We start from the raw sequence: 22,860 nt of genomic DNA, 5'->3' as shown, positions 1-22,860 counted from the left end.
GTTCATAATTAAATAGGGAACTCTAGTCTTACACAATATAGAATCATAGAGTTGGAAGGGGCCATACAGGCCATGTAGTCCAACCCCCTGCTCAACGCAGGATCAGCCCAGAGCATCCTAAAGCATTCAAGAAAATATCTTGTGACACCAGAAAAGTTATTTGATTGGAAAGTAGTTTGAGAATTTTCCCTTTCCCCTGTCAGATGTTACTCTGTTGGATACGATTTGGTGCATTCCGGAATTTCTGATCCCTGAATTCTATGGTTGTTCCTTGCTTTAACCCTTTCAGAGGAGATTGCTGATCTCACTGACCAGATCAGTGAAGGAAACAAGAATCTTCATGAGGTAGAGAAAATGAAGAAACAGATTGAACAAGAAAAATCAGAAGTCCAGCTAGCCCTGGAAGAAGCAGAGGTAAGAGTGATGGAAAAATAAGTTTTATTTCTTAAATGCATACACCCACAATCAAATAGCAGTGGGTAGGTATGCAGCAGCTTTTTCATATACACCAGTGCAAAACCAAAAAGGAAAACCGAAACCCAACCTAAACAGAAAAGTTAGGAACCCAAAGGTTGAGCTGCAAAAATGATTTTTAAATATTTTACAAATATTTATTGTTGTTGTTGTTAGTTGCAAAATCATGTCAGACCCATTGCGATCCCATGGACAATGATCCTCCAGGCCTTCTTGTCCTCTACCATTCCCTGGAGTCGATTTAAACTCGCACCAACTGCTTCAGTGACTCCATCCAGCCACCTCATTCTCTGTCGTCCCCTTCTTCTTTTGCCCTCGATCACTCCCAGCATTAGGCTCTTCTCCAGGGAGTCCTTCCTTCTCATGAGGTGGCCAAAGTATTTGAGTTTCATCTTCAGGATCTGGCCTTCTAAGGAGCAGTCAGGGCTGATCTCCTCTAGGACTGACCGGTTTGTTCGCCTTGCAGTCCAAGGGACTCGCAAGAGTCTTCTCCAGCACCAGAGTTCAAAAGCCTCAATTCTTTGACGCTCAGCCTTCCTTATGGTCCAAATTTCACAGCCATACATTGCAAGTTGTTAAGCAGAGGCTAAATCGTCATCTGACAGAGATGCTGATTCTGTGAACTTAGGCAGATTCTGAGTGGGTGGTCAGGAAGGGATGTACCAGTGTTGTCTCTTGTGGTCCTTCCTTGCATACCCAGGGAATTGCTAATTGCTACTGTGGGATGGTAGATGAATTTCCTCCAGGCTAGGCTGGATTCTGGAGATTTTTGGTGGGGGTATCACTTGGGCATGAAATTGGGGTCACTGTGGATGGGCAGGTAGTTGTGAGTTCCTGCACTGTGCAGGGGGTTGGTATAGATGACCCTGAAGATCCCTTCCAACTCTATGGTTCTATGATTCTGTGCCTGAGAACTATCTGTCACAGAATTGTATATAATATCTACTCATCATTCATTTTTTTGTTCAAGGTGCATTACAGTCCTTACAAAAACCATATATTACAGACACCATTCTTTCCCCCATATTGCAGGCAGAGGACTGACACTGAGAAAGTAGCTAACATAAACTTACATTGTGAGTTCATGGGAGAGACAAAATATGAACAGGGGGCTCCCAGGTCACAGCTCTTCCTTTGTGCTCTTGTGCTATGTCAGTTCCCAGTTCAAATTTAATGGATAAATGAGTTTTTAATCTGTTCAATCTGCACACAATTGCAAACCCTAAGGAAGACACCGTCTCTGAGGTTTGTGGAGGCACATTGTGGAGGCAAACATTATTTTCACCATGGCAATCCCATCTCTCTCACTCATGAGGGTAATGCCTTTTTAAAGATAGTGTCCTGTCCTTTGTGCATTTTTAATAATTATTTGTATTAAAAATGATAAAGAGCAACTTTGAAAATATGCTGCCTGATTAATCAGGATCCCCTTTTTAGTCAATCAAAACATGTTTCCTATAATTAATTAATCAATTGTGCATTGAAGCTCTGCTGAGGACTCATGACCTACAATGTGAAGCCTTTACTGATAGATGATATTTACACATATTAGTCATGCTTAGACCAGTGTTTGGATAACTGAGTGGCAGTGAGACTACAGAAATTCGTCGGTTCTAGTCTAAATGCTAATCCCCAGGTGGGAATTATAGGTCATCTCCAGGCATTGGAGATCAGTTCTGCTGGAAAAAATGGCCACTTTGGACTCCATCACATTGTACTCCACTGAGGTCCCAAATGCCACCCACCCCTGGCTTCATCCCCAAAGTTTCCAGGTATTTCCCAACCCAGAGCTGGCAGCCCTACCTAAAATGCATCTCAAACAATTATGCAATATGTAAGGGTTCCATGGGAAATGGAAGTTCCTTAGACATCCAAGTCAGTGTCGTAAGTATTCCTGTGGGGCTTGAAAGTCTGGAAACAAATGTGCCAGATGAAGCAGATCTCTTTGCATACCAATTTGCAAATCCCTTAAGTCAACTTTGCTATGTCTGAGCTGCAAGAGTGCTCAGATGTTCTCCCAAGCAGGCTTTGTTGGAGATGCTGCTCTCCTAATGTGCAAACAAATTACTACATTACCTGACAGAGCATGAAGGAGCAGTGGCGGACAAGTTTTCTGGGCTGACAAATGGAAGTATCTCTTGAAACACCCAGAAATCACTTTAACAATCACACACACGAAAATCTCTGGTTTCCATATCTGGTATCTACTCTTCTTGATTTTCTTCAGTGTGCTGAAATGACAGAGTGTTTATGACGTTGCAGGTGAATTTAATACATGCTCAGACATTTTCATACATTTATGTGTGTGTGTGTTTTTAATCCTATATTTTAATGAGATAGCTCCTTGTCCCGTCACCTTCTAGCAATCTTTGAAATGCATTGATGCTTAAAAATCAGCTCTGACCAAGCCTGTCTAGATAATTTTATTAACCTCCTCCTTTATCTTGCAGGATCTTTTATATTTTACAGGGATTTCTCCTCCAAATAAAAAGGTGTTGATATCAGGACAGAGCAAACAGCATGTTTTATTCCGTTGCTTTGAAAAGTCGAGCATGATATGTGTGCGCGCGCATATATATACGTATATATATATATATTGCATTGCTATTTTGTTTGATTAGATATAATACATCAATTTGTGATGTATTCCAGACCTTTGACAGATAATTGCAGAATGTGCCATGGTGTGATTTTGCTAAAGCAGCAGTGTAGAAAATTTGGAAATAAAATGGAAATGTTTTGCCTTTTTCTTCTTCCTGAGCAATGTAACTTACTAATAGCCAGTTCCTATAAATCTCTATTGGCTCAGAAGTGCTTTCACCGCATTCTGCTAGCCCTTTGGTCGTTAGGACTGCGGAGAGAAGGACCACTTACGATCCCATTTCTGCCATAGCTGTGGTGTAATTGCTGTGCTTTGTGCCAGGCAAGCTGTTGGGAGCATGTTGCTGCTGCATCAGCTCTTGGTCCGGGCCTTTGGACTAATGTCCTTAAACCCAACCCTGTGTACCAGCCTATTAGTACATAAAACACTCATTGGTAATTTGCAGGAAGCAGTTTTCATTAATTGTATGTGCTCCTCATTTTCCCCAAGTACTGAGAAATTCCAAGAGCGGGATTGTTTTCCTATGGATGAGAAAGCATTGCAGACTTCCTAATATTTGCTTTATTTACACATATACAAGTGGAAGTAAAGAGGCACTTTGTAAGGCAGCCAATCACATCAGATTCCCTAGAGCGAGGGAAAGACAAGGTGTTTTAGTTTCAATTAACTCACACCTCTTTGCCTGTTTCTCTCTGGGTGTTTTCCAAATTGGAAAATGCTGTTTCTTCACACAAAGTCACATATCCCCTCTGCCTTAGGAAGTGGTTTCATCAAAGTATTTAATTCAAGAGAGAAAGCCTTCTAAAAGTTCGTTCCCATTTGAGATATCCACAGGCATTAAGGTATCTGAATACTCTTTTGTCTCAAGGGCCTGGTATCCATATCAGCTGACACTTCAGACCAACCTATATTGATAAGCCCATATAGTGTTATCAGAAATTACTGAGTGCAACCACGATACACACTAAAGAAGAGCATCCAAACATCCTGGTTTAATCAAGTATGTCCTTCTCAACACTCAAGAACCTACACCAGCACCCCAAATCTGAGAGAACATTGCTCAAGTTGAGGCACCTTACTACAGAATTAAATAAAAATAACCGGTCTCAGAATTCTTTATAATGGACATCTGCATGAGTTGAATGTAGTGACATCCCATGCAAATAATGAATTATGTCCCAAACGTATGCTTTAGTGGTGAGGAAACGCCTCTCATTCAGAGAAAATATTCAATCCCTGTGGTATCCATTCAGTGCAAGAACATTGTTTATTAAAGCATTTTCCATCCCATTCTTCCTTCAAAGCACCTTGCAGAAAATCTTAAATGATAAAAGTCAACACAATCAACCTCAATAAACAGTAATCAAAACACTTTTTAAAAATGCGTCAAAAGAGCAAGATACATAAAAGTGGTCATCATGAAATGATGGAGGCTCTATCTGCCTGCCTAAAGGCTGAAAAATTGAGAGAAGTCTGCCTATTCTTTAGTTTTGCTTGTCAAGGAGTAGGTCTACTCTTCTGCCCATGTCACACTGGTGGCAGGTAAGATGTTTTTCTGCTGGAGGCCACTGCCTCTGCACGTTTTATGCATCTCTTGCCTCCACATACCTCCTGCTGTCACGATTTCTACTGCAGTGTCAGCACAGATAATTGCCTTGGCCCTCTTAACTCTGAAAGCCACATGGCAAGCCACTGTTGCCTTACAGGGCTCCCCAAACACTTGCAAGATCGCTTCTTCTCGTGAGAGTTGGGTCATCATTTTGGTTGCTAAGGAACTACAGTAATCAGGGTTGTCAGAGTAACGGAAATGATGGTTGAACGCTTGCAAAGGAAAAGGCCATGCTTACCTTGCTGGGCTGCTTTTAAATGGGGCTGGGAGAGCATGGGAAGAGATGAGGGGGATCACTGCTCTGCTCCTGGGCAAGGGTGGAAGTAGAGTGAAGTAGAAGTGAGAGCGGGAAGGACAGGAGGCCAAATAATGCGTAGGCAAGAGGGAGGTTGGCACTCTCAAATTCTGCTGTCTGGTGCAAATACCTCAGGATACAGCTGGCCTTCCTTAATACCATCCTCCTATTGACCTCCTATGTCTTTATTGAAAAAGTGAATGTATCCTGCAGCCTTTCTCAACTTTTTTACTTTGAGAAACCCCTGGAACATTCTTCAAGTTTCTAGAAACCTCAGAAGTGGCAGGATCATGCAGAATATGGTTGAGAAGCACAGCTGTGGCCACATTCATTTGCAGCATCTCCCCTCCAGGCCCATCACTGGCCATGTTTTTTTTTGGGTGGGAGGGGGCAAGTTGACATGACCATCTATGGTCATATCACCCAATAAATGTTTAATATTTTTTTAAAAAAATATTGTTAACTCCCACCCATTTGGGAAACCCTTCCAGGGCTGTCAAGAAAACCCAGGGTTTCACAAAACCATGGTTGAGAAAGCCTGGTCTACTGAAAGGCATTGGCTCACACCAATTCTCCTCTATCCTCTGGTACTTAGGGACCCCAGGAGAAAAGAGGGTGGAGACAGATCTCTTGTCTCTTTAAATTTCTGCTAGCAGCAGGTGAGGGTATAGTATGCGGACTATAATGCCAGGAATGGGAATTAAGTCTCTGTGCCACTTATATGATGTCACTCACATGCAGTCACTCAAGTCACTCATGGCACTCATGATAAGAATCTGTATTCAAAAAGCTGCAGCTGACCTCAATGAGAAACCCCCCCCTCTAATAATATATATAGTGCAATATATATAGTGCAATGTACATGACGTGTTCTACATGCAAAACCTGGATTTCTGTTTGCAAATATTTAAGTGCAGGTTAAGGAGGATATTGTACAACATTTAACCATTTAAAGGTGAGGTGATGGTAACTGATAGCCTGACCCTGCCATACCTGCTGTCATTGGCTCTTAATCATCTACTGAAAAGTCCCATGAAAGGTGCAGGCTGTCCCTTGCATCATCACTGTGTTGGATCCTGTGGACTACTGTGCTACTAATGTAGGATTGGGCTGCATATTTCATAGTTTGTGTTGAATTAACCAAGAGATTTGAGCATAACATATACATTATACTTTTTAGGGGGCTCTTGAGCATGAAGAAAGCAAAACACTACGTTTTCAACTGGAACTTTCCCAAATTAAAGCAGACTTTGAAAGAAAATTGGCAGAAAAAGAGGAAGAAATGGAAAACTTCAGGTACAGTATGCTCACTGGGTGGTTAATAGAGCTGATTTCTGAAAGAACTACGTATGTGGTGAGAAAGAAGAGGACTGCAACTAGCAGAAGGTGCAATTTCTAGATTTGACCTTGCTTAAAAAAAAGAAAAGAAAAAAAGACCAGATCTGTTTCTTACCCCTCACTGCAATTTCTCATGCTAGTTCTGTCAATAACACATTATGTAGAAGAGGGCAATTTACTTTCTGCTTGTGTATCTGTTTTGCCATCTGTACACACTGTCTTAATTTGCAAGAATGTTGTTAGGACTGATTGATAATTACTGTCTGCACAATATGTTGACAAAAGATACACTAATAAACAAGAGACAGTAAACAAGAGGAAATGGAAATCTGACTTGAGAGTATTTTAGGGAACAGATTCAAAATGAAGTGATGCTACTGTAAGATGAATATCGAAGGAAAAATGATAGAATGACATCCTTGAGATGGAAATGAAGAATAGTGAATTTACATATTTGCTCTTGAAAGCACAGCCGTGAAAAGGTGCCCTTTATAATAGAAATAAAAGCACGGTTGAAATATGAGGAAGGAACCCAATATCTGTGTTGTCTATATATTACTGCAAAATTAGGAGAAACCAGCAACGCGCCATAGACACATTGCAGTCCACTCTGGATTCTGAAGCTAAGAGTAGGAATGAGGCCATTCGGCTTAAGAAGAAGATGGAAGGAGACCTCAACGAGATGGAAATCCAGCTCAGCCATGCCAATCGGCATGCTTCTGAGGCCACAAAGACCACACGTATCCTTCAGGCACAAATAAAGGTACTCTTTGAATCAAAATAATGGGAACTGTTCATGAACTTTAACCATCACCGCCACCCTCAGCCAGACACATTGGCTACATTAGTGAAACTTGAAGTTCCTAACCCTACCTTTCCCTCATAATGTGAACATGGAAGCCTGTGTAAGACAGAATCAGAGGAAAGGAAGCGCACTCAACTATCCTATTGACTGATTCTCTCCAGTAAAACCCTCTACCTATTTAAATGTAAAAGCTACATCGAGCCAGGAATCTGAAAGCTAGAAAAGAATCCAGCTGGGAAAAGGTCAACCACAATGGAGCATTTGTTGGAGAGAATTCTCTACTCCCTTCATTTCCCATTATTGCTGCTTAACAGGGCATTATGATTGCCTCTTGGGATTGCTGGAAGCACCTAGATCTGGTGATAGCCCTAGCTGAGACCTTCTTGGAGGGCCCCAACTCACTGTATACTTGTGTTTATTTATGCCATTAGGCATGTTGCTTTTTTCTCAACCCTCTACTGTTTCCTTTCTAGGATTTGCAAGTGCAACTGGATGATACCACACATCTGAATGAAGACCTAAAAGAGCAGTTGGCAGTCACTGACAGACGGAACAGCCTTCTCCAGTCTGAACTGGATGAACTGAGGGCTCTGCTGGATCAGACGGAGCGTGGCCGTAAATTGGCAGAACAAGAGCTGCTGGAAGCCACTGAACGTGTGAATCTTTTGCATACCCAGGTTGGATTGCATATGAATTCTGCAGGCCTTCTCCCACTCTTTTTCCCCTTCAGTGTAGCATAAACCAGATATTATGTATATATATATAATGCTGTTTTCAGGCGAAATATGGCCTTGTTACCAAGTATGCACAAAGGTTGTTCATTCTCAGGTGGTAGAAGAAATTACAACATATACTACATGCTGAGTGTCTGCAGTGCAGTGACCTCTGGGTAATTGAAAATATGCTTTCTTAGAATACTATGGTGCCCTCTACCACCTCAGAATTATTTGCTTAAGAAAATATTTTCCCTGTGAGTATTATGACTCTTGTTTCATGCTCTTACCACTCAATCTATGCCGCTTTCTTGTTCTTCCGCTCTTATTGCACACATTATGCTTTAAAAAGAAATTCAAAGAATTATCCACATCACAGGATATTTAGAGCATTCACCAGGGTGTTCCTATGCAGCTTTTAGAATTGGTCTTCCCCATTCATGCCGGGCTATAATTAATGAAGCCTTTCTATATTACCCTTTTTCCCCGTCCAAGTTCAAATAGAATGATAGCAATGGCTGCCTCTGTGAGCTTTCCATAGAAAGCTGAATAGATTATAGAACATTTCAAGCATCTAAGAACAGAAATGATTTACCTTATAGTTTCAGCTAGGTTCAAGTAAAGGGTCAGCCAAGCAGCAAATTAGATATTTCTTCAGTTAGTTGAGCCTTCCCTTTTCAAATGTCCCCTCAGCCAGAGCAATGGCCCACTCGTTTCTGGTGGCAGCTCTAGCATTATCAAATGCTGTCCCCGAAAACAGGTGGAAGGCCTTATGATGCCCACCTCCCATAAGAAATTGAAGGCCATTCTTTTGAGGTGGCCATTTTGCAGTTCAGTTCATAAAATAGGTATTGTTCTGAGGAAAACCTGTATGTGGTGGTAGTGGTGGTGGTGGTTTTAATTGCTTCTTGCCTGCAGGACAGGTTTTTTTGTGAGTCACCAAATTTGGTTGGAACAATAGCCTATAAATATTTAAATAAATAGGGTATATCCAACCAATGGTAAGGGCTTATTATTATTTTCATGGGAAAGAGCTGAGTGTGATGACCTGCCATGTAAATAAGTAAGCAGGCTTACAAGTGCTTAACTCTGGCAGAATTGTGCCCTTAGTTATTTTCTTCACGGATTTGTATAAAATTATCTTCCCAGGCTTGATGATGTGTTTGATTGTACCACACAGTGGGCTGCACAGAGAACTTGTGTGTATTTTATTTTGATGTGGGAAGTTCCAGAATGTCTTTTTCTGCAATCTCTTTATACCGGCATAAAACATATGTCCCATTTTATCTGATGAGAGATTCTTTCCCATCACCTAATAATGAGAGTCTTTCAGTCCTGATAATAAGGAATTTTCAGCCCATATCTGGAAGAAAAAAAAAGCTAGTTATTTATACCTCACTTTTCACTACCCAAAGGAGTCCCAAAGTTGCTTACAAACATCTTTCCTCTCCCCACAACAGATACCCTGTGAGGGAGGTGGGTCCAAGAGAGCTCTAAGAGAATTGTTCTGGGAGAATTTCTCAAACTAGCCCAACATCACTCAACTGGCTACATGTGGTGGAGTGGGGAATCAAACCCAGTTCTCCAGATTAGAGTCCACCAGTCTTCACCACTACCCCAAGCTGGCTTTCAAAAGAACAAGCTGCATCTTTAGCTTCCCAGTGAATTAACTTCACTCAGATTTGTTGCCTAAGGACTTTTGTAAAGAGGAAGATTGGTCTCATTGAGGTTCTGCCATCCTAAGCAGAGTTACACCTTTCTAAGACGAATGGCTAAAATGGATTTAGGGTATAAATCTTTTGCAAATGTCACTGTTGACTTCTTCTGATCCCCATATTTGACTAAGTGTGGGTTAATAGCACACATTCACTCGTACTGCCAGGTTTACAGTACAAATAAGGTTCATAAGATATAAAGTGCAAATCTAGTGTGGTATTTCATCTGAACACAGCCAAATCTACTTGTGTGATGAATACACCTTTTCCTTTTCCCTTTTGAAATCAAGAATACAAGCCTGATCAATCAAAAGAAGAAGCTGGAGACTGATCTGACTCAAATGCAAAGTGAAGTGGAAGAAGCTATACAGGAGTGCAGGAATGCTGAAGAAAAGGCCAAGAAAGCAATCACTGATGTAAGTAGACTAGTTCTGCTTTTTCTGGAGGTGTCAGATTGCATTCTTCCTGGTTTGCTGATCTTCTGCCTCTCTGATGCATCTTTGCACGTAGGCAAGTCAAAGTTAACAAGGCTTCTGTCACTAGAAATTCTGTTTCTTTTTTTTCCAAAAATAATTAATTTAACATGTCTATCATCGTACAGGATAGTTGAACTTTTGCAAGATGAAGAGGCATCATTTTTCATAGTCTTTGCAAATTTATTACCTCTAACACTTAAATAACCAGATGTGAAATTTGTTGAAGATGTGCAAAGCGCCATTAATGGGGAGTAGGTGCACTTGTCTCCCTCCCACGTTCTGAGGCTTCAAGTTTTGCCCGTTACCTTCTGTAGTAGTAATTATAAATATGCCATGTTTCATATCCCTACATATAATAAACTAGACTTATGGCAGGACTCTCACACAATTTCCTCCTTTTCCCTTTCCTAAAACCCCATAACCCCTCCCCTTTTCCTGCTTCCTTCCCACCCACCAGGCAGCCTGCACTTACCTTCCCCTGCCCCTTCCTCAGCTCTCCCTCCTTCCCTTCTTGATGGAAAAACTGTAGCCAAGTTGTTCAGTGTCAGCTATTGGGCCAAGCCCCGATGCATCTTGGGAAACCCTCTAGAACTTGTGAGGGCCTGCATTTCCATCCTGTTACCCCCAGGCAACTTTTCTACCCTCATTTTTTCCTGCTTCCTTCTCTCCACCCTGCTCACTAATCAACCTATTTATTACCTGTTCCCCATCTTCATCTATATTTATCATTTACTTCCTTTATATTCCAAAATGAGGACCTAAAGCAGCTTACATCATTTTCTTATCCTCCATTTTATCCTCACAACATGTAACCGAGCCTGAAGTCACCTTGAGAACTTCCATGGCAGAGCAGTGATTTGAACCCACATCTAGTCTGGCTTGTTTGGGTTGGCTGCTGTTAAACAGTAGCAAGCAGCTGGGCCTTGGTGAGTCATCAATGTTGGGTCGTAGCAAGTCATCCAGTTGTTGCTGCTGGGCCTGACCTGAGGAGACCTCCCTCAAAGGCCAAAGTAGCCCTGGAAAGGGCCTTCCTTGCCCCTTGCCTGCTTTCTATTATCAGAAACCAAGGCTTGAGGTTATCAGTGCTGTTGTGGTTGCATAGAAACAACCATTGAGGCCATATATTTATTAAAGCTGCAGGTGTTGTATTATTAGTTGGGTGGTTAGCCCTCCAGTTTTATTTATTTATAGTATTTATTTTGGGGATTTCAAATTTTTCTGCAAATATGTCTTGTCTCTGTATGGCTGTCATTGCAGGATTTGAGTATCCACATGTTTGGCCATGTCAGAGAATTAGATATATCAGTATCTGTAACTAAGCCTATGTGAAATGAATGAAATATTCACTGTGGCATAGTACAGTACATAGCAAACTACTATTTTAATTAAAACTTTACATCATATCTTTACATGTCTCTCCAGAGTATTCTTCAGGTTTTCATAGTAAGTAACTTACACTAATAGGATTCCTGTTTCTCTTAGGATGTTATTTCACCATCTACCCACCCAGGCTTCCTAAGGTCTTTTATCTTATTCTAGGCATCAATGATGGCTGAAGAACTTAAAAAAGAACAAGACACCAGTGCTCACTTGGAACGAATGAAAAAGAACATGGAGCAAACCATTAAAGATCTCCAAAAAAGGCTCGATGAGGCAGAGCAAATTGCTTTGAAGGGAGGCAAGAAGCAGATTCAAAAGCTGGAATCCAGGGTAAATTTCTGGTCCTTATGACAGGCAATCTTGTTGCTGTCACGTTACCCCACCCATATACACTAGGTATGGTTTGGGGGAGCATAGAATTTAATGCGTGCAGAGATGAGCTGTAACAAAGAAGAAAGTGTAGCAATGCAGTCATTTGTACCAAAACTGCAGACAAGATGACAACTATATGAAAAAGGCTGTGAAGACTAAAAATGCCAAAAGACCACCTGTAGTTCCTGCTCTAGATACAATGCTCTCTGGGCAATTCTTAATATGCTCATCTTTAAGATCACAGTAGAAGAGCAATCTGTGATGAAATAGCTATATTTTAATGCACAAAAAAAACAACAGAAAAAGTACACGTGTGTACTCTAAAGCCTTTGGAAAATATTTTGGGAGCACATTCCAAAGACTTCCCACTAACACTTAGTTTTCCGATCATACCTGTGATGTAGTACTTCTCTGCACATGATGCTTCCAGTAGTACTTATAAATTCTGTGTTCTGGTGTAGATGCGTGAACTGGAAAATGAACTCGAGGCAGAAGTCCGTCGTAATACAGAATCTCAGAAAGGAGTCCGCAAATATGAGAGGCGCATCAAAGAGCTGACTTATCAGGTAATAATAACAAGTGACAGTAATTGATGTAAGTAATTAAAGACCCAAAACACTGTTCTAGAAACAAAAACTTTCCAGATACAATGGCTAGTTTTGTCACTGAAGTAAAAGCATTAACAAAGATTTTCTAAGATATTGATAGCAACTAACAGTCTGCTGGCAGATGTAGCCATTGATCTTTGCACAGGGGGACATGAGACAAGGAGGAATGGTTCTATTTTGTCTTATTTGTGCACTTCAATCCCTCTCCCCCCTCCCTTTTGAGTCCCCAAGTCCTTCAGGAAAACTGGAGGGGAAAAAATGAGAGCAAAGGTTGTCAGCTGATGCCTATCCTGAAGGAGACAGAATTGGTTCAGAGCTGCTGATCTGTCCTGTCTGCACTACAATAATTTCAATTGAATTACTCATATTTTTATTCAATTGTGAACAGAATGTCTGAAGTTATGAAAAATCATTTGATTAATCTGAGCTAGCTGCATGAAAAACGGTTCCTGTCTTTCATTATATTTTTAAAGGGTAATCAACCAAAATAATGCAGAGTGCTTATGTCCAAATACAGGGCAAACATGACAATACCTCTAAAGACAAAATTTGCTGAGAGAGAGAAAGAGAGAAAGGGAGGGTGTTGTGCCAGTTTTCTTTCCATGGTACACGTGAAGTCTATGAGTCCCATGGCAAAAGTCTGCTAATGGAAGGGAGGGGGTGATTTCCATCAACTTCTTTCCCCTAGTTTGGTGTAGTGGTTAGGAGTGCGGACTTTTAATCTGGCATGCCAGGTTCGATTCTGCACTCTCCCACATGCAGCCAGCTGGGTGACCTTGGGCTCGCCACGGCACTGATAAAACTGTTCTGACCGAGCAGTGATATCAGTGCTCTCTCAGCCTCACCCACCTCACAGGGTGTCTGTTGTGGGGAGTTGAATGGGAAGGCGGCTGTAAGCCACTTTGAGCCTCCTTCGGGTAGGGAAAAGTGGCATATAAGAACCAACTCTTCCTCTTCTTCTTCTATTGCAAACCTCTGCCCTCATGCTTTTTGAGGTCTCCAGTGTGTGTGTGTGTGGGGGGGGGGGGGTTGATCCTGCAGTAGGATGAGGATGTACCATATGATCCAAACCTAGAGCTATTACTTGATGGATCAACTTACTTAGGTCACCCTTCTTCATTCTCATAATCATGGTGAATCATAGAAAGGATTGTTGTCCTCACTCATCCCATTCAGATTGCTTATGGGAGAAGCAGCTGTGAAGCTTCCTGGGTGGTCTTAGGCATGTAAGACAGATCTGTTCTGCCACACTGATGGGTGAGGCCAGTAAATTAACATCAACAAAATATTGGCCTCCCTATCTGAGAATTCAATTGAGAACCATCTATTAAGAAAATCTGGCCAAACACTGACCAAGCCCCCTCCTCCATCCGAAAAATTCTAACCTAATGAAGAGATGGCTTTTAACCTAACAATTTAATTTTAAAATTTAAATTAGACTAAATTGACTAATTTTCTTCTTATGTAATTTGTCAGAATTTATTATTATTACTAGTATCAAAGCCCATTTTTAAAAGAGGCTGCAGGCAGGAGGGCGTGAGGGGCTGTCTGCGGCTCCCTTTGGCCTGCAAAGCAGGCTAGAGGGAGTGGAAATCCCCCCCACTCCCTACCAGCGGTGACAGGGCTTTGCGGCCTGCAGGGAGGCTGCAAACCCCCCCCCCCCCCGGCTCCTTCCAAGCAGGAGCATACCTGCAGGCTGCAAAGCCCTGTCACTGCCTCTCTACTCGTGGGCAACAAAGGAGGCCGCAGCCACAAGGCTTCTAGCAGACAAGGAGGAAAGGTGGGAGCTGGAGGGAGAGGGCCAATCCGGGTGGGCCTGGATGGACAGAGCCCTGGACAGTCCTCTCCCAGGAGGCTGTTTCCCAAATATATTAGGGAGTAAAATAGTGTTAAGGATGTAGTGATCTCACAGAGTGACAATGGAATAAAGTGGAACAGCTCCACGTAGGCCATTCTGAGCCCCTTGGAGGAAGGACAGGATAAATACAGGACGTATGACATATAATTATTCCTCTGTTTATACTCCAAAGGCGGAGGAAGACAAGAAGAACTTGACAAGAATGCAAGAGCTGATTGATAAACTGCAGCTGAAAGTGAAAAGCTATAAGCACCAAGCAGAAGAAGCTGTAAGTGCCATAAGCTGGTGCCGTGTACATGACCTTAACTGATAATAAGTGTTATTTTTCTCTTCACTGTTTGAGACAAAATAGCCAAGAGGGAGCAGCCTCATTAGGGAAGAAAGGCCAACCGTGGAGTTTCTTGTTCAGAAAGGGCACATCCTTTTGAATTATTAGCTCTTGAATTAAAAGGACATTTCTGTTTCTGAGCATACATTTTATATACTTTACAATAGTGAAATAGTTTGTGCTGAATGCAATGGCAGTTGGGTCCTGTGGTACTAGAGCAGAGCAGGAAGTCTGCAAACCTGTCTGGCCATGAAAGTATCTCCCAGGCTAGTTGTAACTAGCTGTCTCATTAGCCCTGGAATCTGAAAAGCACAGCAGTTTCTCTTTCCTTTTTGAAGATGAACTTGCATGGCTTTTAAGAGTACAGAGGCAAACATGAAAATCCATGGTAAACGCTTACTAAACGGTCTACTGTTGTCTCTCCCCATGACCCCAATGCTACAAATAACATCCACTGTTCCATGAATGATCTATTAATTTCCTTCTGTCATCCAAACTAGGCTTTTCCAAAAAGGAATCTAGTTTTACAAAAGTTGGAGACTTTGAAGTCAGGATAAACTAGGCACAGTTGTCTAGTTTTCTAAAATGTTTTTTTTTTTTGCTGAACCAAGTTTTGAATTACATTTGGGAGTTTTTAAACGTTTTGATGTTTTTCCCCTCTGAAAATTGATGATGTAAGATACAACCCGCAATCTAAATACAATTTTATTGCACAGAATGGTACATTGATTCAGAATCCTTTGTCTTTGTATGACAAATGAAGCCCCTCGGTCTTACAACATTTCGCTCTCCTCAGTGAATGTCATAGATTGATCTTCTGACTGAACACACTAAAGAGATGAAATGAATCAAAATGCTTCCTGAAAGAATCTGGTGATCCACATAATAGGCATGTGGTTTAAGACAGCTTGCCCATGATCTTATGTCTAAAACCAGTGTTCTCAAAGAGTAAAATAGGACTTTGTATAGTAGTGTCATTTGCTGAAGCATGAACTTCTTTGTGTCCTATTTCTTAAATTCTGATATTTCTTGATTCATTCATAAAGCAGATTACAGAACAGCCTCATGCCTGATCCAGTCAGTGCTTTCCCAAATCAGTTTCAGAGGGTAGTCATGTTGGCCTGCAACACAACAGTTGATTGGAGTTCAGTAACAAAGACTAACAAGAGTTTCAGGGTATAAGTTTTGAAGAGTCATAGCTCTCTTCATCAGACCTGAGGGGAGTAGAAATGGTCTCTAAGGTACTACTCAATCCAATCTCACTATTCCTATATCAGTATTGTTGGAACAAATGGAGAAGTTACTAACTGGAGAAGGGTTGGTGGTAGAGTTGCTAACTTTGGGTGGGGGAATTCCTGGAGTTCTGGGGGTAGGGCTGGGAGAAGGACTCAGGAGGGATGTGACACCATAAAGTCCATCCCTTGAGCCTGCCACTTTCCCCTGGGGAACCAGACTCAGAAGTCTGAAGATCAGGTTTAATTTCAGGAGCACCTCAGGCCCACCTTGAAGTTGGTAATCTCTTGAATCCTTAAGACTGACTGTAATACTGCTGCATGGAAAGTTTGAACTCCTGTAATCCTTTTATGTCCCCATTTCGGTACTTTGAACAAGAGTAACCACTGTTTTTTGTTTCCTGTTCTTGAACATTCCTCTCTGTAGCACAGGAGCTTTTTGCTTACCAGTGAAAGGCTAAAAATGACTGCACAGGGGTAGCTGAAAACATTTTACCTGCTGTGTCTCTCTCCTTCCATGTCTCCATAGCTATAGCCCACTATGAATGGGGCAGTGGTATAATGGGTGCAAGGGATGTCATGGAACATGCCTATCAGGCTTTCTAACTTCCTCAGGGGTAGGTGTGTGCAAATAACCAGACATTTTTGTAAAATTAATAAAGGCTTCAGAAAAGAGATGTAGCAATAATTTTACTTAATGCAACACAGAATTAGAAACTATACAACATAAAACAAGAAAAGCTAACTTTACCACCTGGTAATGAGCTTCTAAATCCAGGTGGTTTACTCTTCATTACAAACATGAAAGCAAGCCTCAGCTTGAAACATTTCTCTGTGCAGCTATACTGTTTAGAGACATGAGACACATGCCATTCCAGCTAGCTTCTAAATTCACTTACCCAGGCCTCAATTTAACCCTGCAGCTCAGGGATTTCAGGTGTTCCTCTGGGACCAATCCAGTTCTGATAGAAAAGGCCAGAATCACCCACTCAATCACCTCCTCCCTTCTTAAGTTCACAAGTTCTGTCTATAAGCAATTAACAAAGTAATGGCTTGGGAAGCTCAAGAACTAGCTACAGGAAGATGCCAATTAGGCACCTGCACCTGGAATCACTTTACATTCCTGCAATGATATGGGGGAGCAGGGGGGGAGGGGAGGCAGGAATAAACTATGCTTTCCTTCACATCACAAAAGGGTATAATTGTCCTCTTGTGCCAGCCCTGTTGGGACAGGAAGGCCTCATGAGCAGTCCATTGCAGCCAGGCAGCGTGCACAAGTTGGTGCTTCAAGCGGCCATTTGATGGTCAAAACCCAGTGACAATCCCCACACTTGTACAAATCTCTCAGTCAGGTAAGGAGGGCTAGTGGTATCCCCTGACAGAAGAACTCTTTTAGAGGGAACTACTTTTCAAAGCACAGGTAGCAAGTAAACCTCGGGAGGCTGAATCAAACACTTGTTTCCTGATGCATGTTTGACTTAGCCCTTCCACTTAACCGTCTTGCGGAAAACCACTTATTGCCTTGTTACCAGAGTAGAAGCGTTTTAATGTACTTGTTTCCCCTGATAGGAATCACAAGCCAACCAGTACCTTACAAAGTACCGGAAGCAGCAGCATGAATTGGATGATGCTGAAGAACGGGCTGAAATAGCTGAATCCCAGGTCAATAAACTCAGGACCAAGTCCAGAGATATTGGCTTGAAAAAGGTAGGTCAGAAAAATCAGGGCATGGAATATTTGCTAGAACTTTATGCCAAGCCACACCTCTGTAAGGGCCCATTTATGAGTCTGGAAAAGCCTTTCCTAATTTTTCTCTGCTCAGCCACTTTGGAGGAAGGCACAGCAATACCTGTCTGGTCAGATGAATTCTGAGTGACCAAAAAGTAGCTCGAAACCCCTAGAGCAGGGGTAGTCAACCTGTGGTCCTCCAGATGTCCATGGACTACAATTCCCATGAGTCCCTGCCAGCATTTACTGGCAGGGATTCATGGGAATTGTAGTCCATGGACATCTGGAGGACCACAGGTTGACTACCCCTGAGGGGCCATCCTTGCCTCCCTTGCAGAGTTCATAAAATGAGATGTCCACCTCTCTATATCATTGGCTACAGCTTGTTGTGGAGAGGAAACTTGTATTCAGACATCTCAGTCAACCATGGTTTTCTCAACTGCAGCTTGATCAACAATTCTTATTTGTGACATCTAAGTGCAGACCTTCCAGAAAATAACAGACACTTTGGGAGGTCTAAATGGAGACTCTTTGTTACAGATTGTAGGTGGTTTATCAACAAAAGTTTGTAATAATTGTGGTTTGTCATTACATCTGAACAAGTGGGAACAATGACTTGTGGGTGACATCTCATTTCCCCTCTCTTTCTGTTGCTGAAAGCTCCCAGAGCCTCTCCTTTTTTCCAGCTTCTTTCTCTGCTTTCCACCCTGTATCAACCCTACACTTATCTGCCCCTTTGTCTTTGCTTTACCTCCCCACCCCAGCCAGGCTGCAGCCTCTGCCTAGGAAAACTGAAGGCTGTATAGGTTACCGTGGACAGCACTGGAACATGGCTCATCTTTGGGGAGGGTTCAGTAGTACAGCATCTGCTGTACATGCCAAAAGTCCCAGGTTCTCTAGCTGAAAGGATCAGGGAGCAGATGATGTGAAAGACCCTGGACAATAACTTCCAGTCAGAGTACCTTGATGGACCAGTGGTCTGACTCAGTATAAGTCAGTTTCATATGTTCATCAGCTTTTTAACATGCTGATATTTGTGATTTTTGGGCAGTCCCTCTCTGAGTAGTCACAGGGTGACCTACAACAGTACATAAAAACAGTCAGATTCAAAACCATTTAAAACAACAGAATTTAATGCTAATAATGTTACAATATTTCCTATCACCTAATTGCTTCATCTCAAAATCACACCCAGGTATACATTTCATGGTGTTCTACTGTGTGGCCTGGCTCAAGATGGGGGCAAATAGTCTGGGTGGGAACCCCAGGTATGGGCTAGGCAGTGGGCCCATATAGATGTTAGTGGTTAGAGCTTGAGTCTCAACCAAATGCCTGATGGAGGACCACCATTTTGCAGCCCTTTGGAGCTTTTCTGTGAGGGCCTGTGTCTCTGCAGGCAGTTCATTCCACGAGGCTGGAGACTGGGCCAAAAAGGCCCTGACTCTGATCGAGACCAGACACACTTCTTTAAGGCCAGGGATCACTTTACTTGGGAGCAGGTTGATTAGCTGAGTGAAGAGCTCTTCAAGGAGCATATATGGAGAGGCAGTCCCACAGGTATGCAGCTCCCAAACTGTGTAATAAGTTTAAAATCAACATCTTGAATCGGAACTCAGTTGGCAGCCAATGCAGCTGCTGGAGAACAGGTCAAATATGAGCTCTCCTTGGGATCCTAGTGAGGATGCAGACAGCTGCATTCTGTACCAACTGTAATTTCCAAGTCAGGGATCAGGGGAATTCCAGGTCAGGAGTGCCGAGGGTTGCCAGCTCTGGGTATGGGAAATACCTAGAGTTTTGGGGGGTGGAGCCTGGAGAGGGCAGGGTTTGGGAAGGAAAGGGACCTCAGCGAGCTACAATGCCATAGAGTCCACCCTCCAAGCAGCCATTTTCCCCAGGGGAACTGATGCCTGGAGATCAATTGTAATAGCAGGAGATCACAACTCTAGGAAACCCCCAAAGATCTCTAAAGGGATGAGTTTCTACTTCCTCTACCTTTGATGCAGCCAAACACTATTGTATGGCCTGTATACGTAGTGATGCTTTGCCAACAGCCAGACCATGCAGGTGCACTTAGGATCGCAATCAGGGATTCTATTGTGAGGCAGGCAGGAAGGCAGCAGAAGCCTGGGGTTTATGTACAGCCTGTGTGACGTCTGGTAGGGGTTGTGCAACATCTATACTTTAAACCAGCTGTAGCTTACAACAGTATCTAAAACTCTTTCCACACAGTTTATTTAACCCTGGATTTGCACTGCTGGGAAGGGTTCCCTACCTCCCCACAGCCTTGCTGAACATTCATGCACTGCTGAGGTTTTCCCCAGCTCTTCTCCCATCGTTTTCAAAATGGCCATTCTCCAAAAATTTGGAAAAGATTACAGGAAAGTCTAGATGGCTCAGGTAGGGGTAGGAAAGATCAGATTTTTCTGGTCCTGCTTACATAGCAATTATTTTCCTGTCTCATCCACTTTTCATTTTTTTTAAAATAAAATAACTCTCTAGCACCTTTTCTTGCAAAGATATGCCTTTTCCATTATCTTTAAATAAAATAACTAAATACAGACAAAGAAAAACCCACCCTGGCTGGGAAGTCAAAGAACTCGCTCAATACGCATATGGTTATAATGATAGTCAATTGCCATTTTTAAAAACACCCTCAAAAAATCCTGGTCATGAGGAGTGGATAGATGCTGCTAAGGGACTGAAGCTCAGAAACGATAGAAAATCTGCCATGAAGTAGCCCTGTTGCTCACTGTGCTGTATCAAGAAGTCACAGTGTGACAATCACTCTCCCCATGTGGAAAATACCTGAGTGCAGAGTGATGATTCTGCATTGTATGGTCAGATACTGTAACCTTGCTGTGGCCATGTTCCCTATGGCAAGCTCAACATCTAGTATGATTCCGACAGGGCTGTACGGTGTGAGCAAGGAGTTAAGGATCCCATGAGAACAGCTTCCACAGAAATCCAAAATTTCTGTCAAGACTTCTGAGACTTGGTTGCAAATAAAGTACATAAACTGTGGGAACCTGTTCCATATTACGGTGCCAAATGTTGCAGTGTATTATTTTAGTCTAGGGCAAACTTGTTAGAGGGTACCCATGAAATATTAATCATCCAATGTGATATATTTTATGCTTGTAATGATGCCTTAGGAGCTACTGTAATTAATATAAGTATTAGTTTGTAAAGGTACAATCCCAGGACTATTAAAATCAATGTGTGGTTTCACAATGAACTTTGTTTGAATTTGGATTACCCTTCCCAAAAAACAGCTAACACTGGCAGTTACAGCCTTGGCATTGGTTCACATGAGTTATTTTGGCAGCCATACCTCACATTTTCTAGGTTGATCAACATAATTTTCTCTAATGATGGATATTGAGAAACACCTTATTCACTAATACACGCTATAAAAGCTCCCACCACACTGTGGAGGCTAAGGAGGAGGTCAATACTGGCACATTGCATGCACATGTGATGCTGTTGTCATAGCCACCATTCTGGGGGCTCAACAGGGGGAACACAAGATTAGAAAGCATGAATGCTTGCAGCCCGAATGAAAAAGTCACGCTTTAGCTTTATAGGAAGTCTATGAAAGACACAGACTCACAGCCATTTCCGCAGCAGGTGAAGAATATGCCCATATCTCTTGATGGTTTCTTTTAGAAGCATTTTTCAGACTCCAGCAGAACACCACGGTTTGACTGAGGGTGGAACAACACTTTATAAAGATTCTTTTTGAGGGACTTCAAAAAAGCGAAATGTAAACCACTGGGATTTCAATTCCATTCCAGGAGTTTTTAAGTCTTTTCACTCACACCATTTTATTGCAGAAAGTTGTTTTCCCCAACTGCATCCCTAATAATATATGCTATTTTCAGACACACATACACACACACACACACACACACACAAAAGCTGGAACATTTGAGACAGTCTTTGTGGTATGCATCCCACAGCATGGGCAGTCTAGTGAGCTTTCTTGTGAACAGATATATAGATCCATGCAGACCTATATTGGGAGAAACAGGGGAAATAATGGGAGACAGAAACTGTGCATGTATTTATTTTGTTTATTTTCACTGGTAAATTCTGTGCTTTCCGAGCCAGACAGAAATCTCTTGGAGTTCAGGGAAACCCTAATTTCCTAGTGAGTGTGTACAGAATTATCATGCAGTGATTTCTATTCTTCCTAAACTGTATTGTCACCTTTTATAATATTTTACAGGTCCATGATGAGGAGTAAAAATATCATGCCTGTTGTGCATCCAAAGGACAGAACAGTGATGATACAGTCTATTACTTTAGTCCAAAACGGAAGATGAAGAAAACAGGCACCTTAAATAAAAATCAAATTTAATTTAACTGTTCTTACTGTTTGTCTTTTCTGCTCTGTTTTTCAAGATTTGGGATTAAGATGGCAAAAAAAAGAGTCTGCAATGGCCATTATATTGGATTTTGTTGATTTAGGATGTGGGAGATAAATCGACTCCACTGGAAACTTTTTCCTCCCTGTAATGCTCACTGAAATGAATTATGTTGTGTGGGACAAGCCTAATCCACTTATGTAGATGTATTGCTCAAAATAACCCACTATGAATGGCCAATCTGCAAGGGCCATCTAGTTTAGAATCGGGATTAACCACAAACAATTCAGTTAAAGCGTCTACATTGATCCTAATGAAATGTATTTCCTTCATGAGTAACATGCCTTTCTCCCCAGTGGGGATCCAAAGCAGCTTACATGGCTGTCCTCGCCTCCATTTTATCCTCAAAACCCTGTGAACTTAGGCTGAGAATATGTGACTAGCTCAAGATCACCCAGCAAGCTTCCATGGCAGAGTGGGAATTTGAACCTGGGTCTCTGAAATCTTGGTGTCCAATCCACCACACCAGCTCTAAGCAGAGCAAAACCTGATCTTTTGCACACAAATATGTTACATGAAAAACTCTTAAAGAATAACCACAGACAAGAGTTGCCTGCCATAAACATGATCCCAACTGTGAATCAAAGTCTTTTACCAAGGTTGCGTCTCAGAATCCCTTAAGGTCCTCAGCCTCAGCTGAGACATACAAGCAAGTGTGTGAGAGAACTGAGTTATAATAGAGAATAGAAAAGAATCATAGAGTTGGAAGGGGCCATACAGGCCACCTAGCCCAGTGCAGGATCAGCCTAAAACATCCATGATAAGTATCTGTCCAGCCACTGCTTGAAGGCTGCCAGTGAAGGGGAGTTCGCCATCACCTTAGACAGCCTATTCTGCTGATGAAATACTCTGACTGCGAAAATGTGCTTCCTGGTATTTAGCCGGTACTATTCTACACAC

At 42.1% G+C, this 22,860-nt stretch overlaps 1 protein-coding gene across 2 annotated transcripts in view; it reads left to right on the top strand.

The window, feature by feature from the left end:
* Positions 1–21,898, top strand: part of MYH15 (myosin heavy chain 15) — a 104,430-nt gene extending 82,532 nt beyond the window's left edge. For both annotated transcript variants that reach the window (XM_077342145.1, XM_077342146.1), the window contains 10 exons: positions 290–414; positions 6,161–6,276; positions 6,889–7,081; positions 7,597–7,800; positions 9,842–9,967; positions 11,567–11,737; positions 12,241–12,345; positions 14,418–14,513; positions 17,375–17,512; positions 21,762–21,898. In XM_077342145.1, coding sequence (XP_077198260.1) covers positions 290–414; positions 6,161–6,276; positions 6,889–7,081; positions 7,597–7,800; positions 9,842–9,967; positions 11,567–11,737; positions 12,241–12,345; positions 14,418–14,513; positions 17,375–17,512; positions 21,762–21,779 — 1,292 coding nt within the window. In that variant the 3' untranslated portion in view covers positions 21,780–21,898. The remainder of the gene's footprint in view (positions 1–289; positions 415–6,160; positions 6,277–6,888; positions 7,082–7,596; positions 7,801–9,841; positions 9,968–11,566; positions 11,738–12,240; positions 12,346–14,417; positions 14,514–17,374; positions 17,513–21,761) is intronic.
* The last annotated feature ends 962 nt before the right edge of the window (positions 21,899–22,860 follow it).

This window comes from Paroedura picta, chromosome 6, assembly GCF_049243985.1.
Source record: "Paroedura picta isolate Pp20150507F chromosome 6, Ppicta_v3.0, whole genome shotgun sequence".
NCBI lineage: Eukaryota > Metazoa > Chordata > Lepidosauria > Squamata > Gekkonidae > Paroedura > Paroedura picta.
This window is presented reverse-complemented; position numbering and strand designations above follow the sequence as displayed.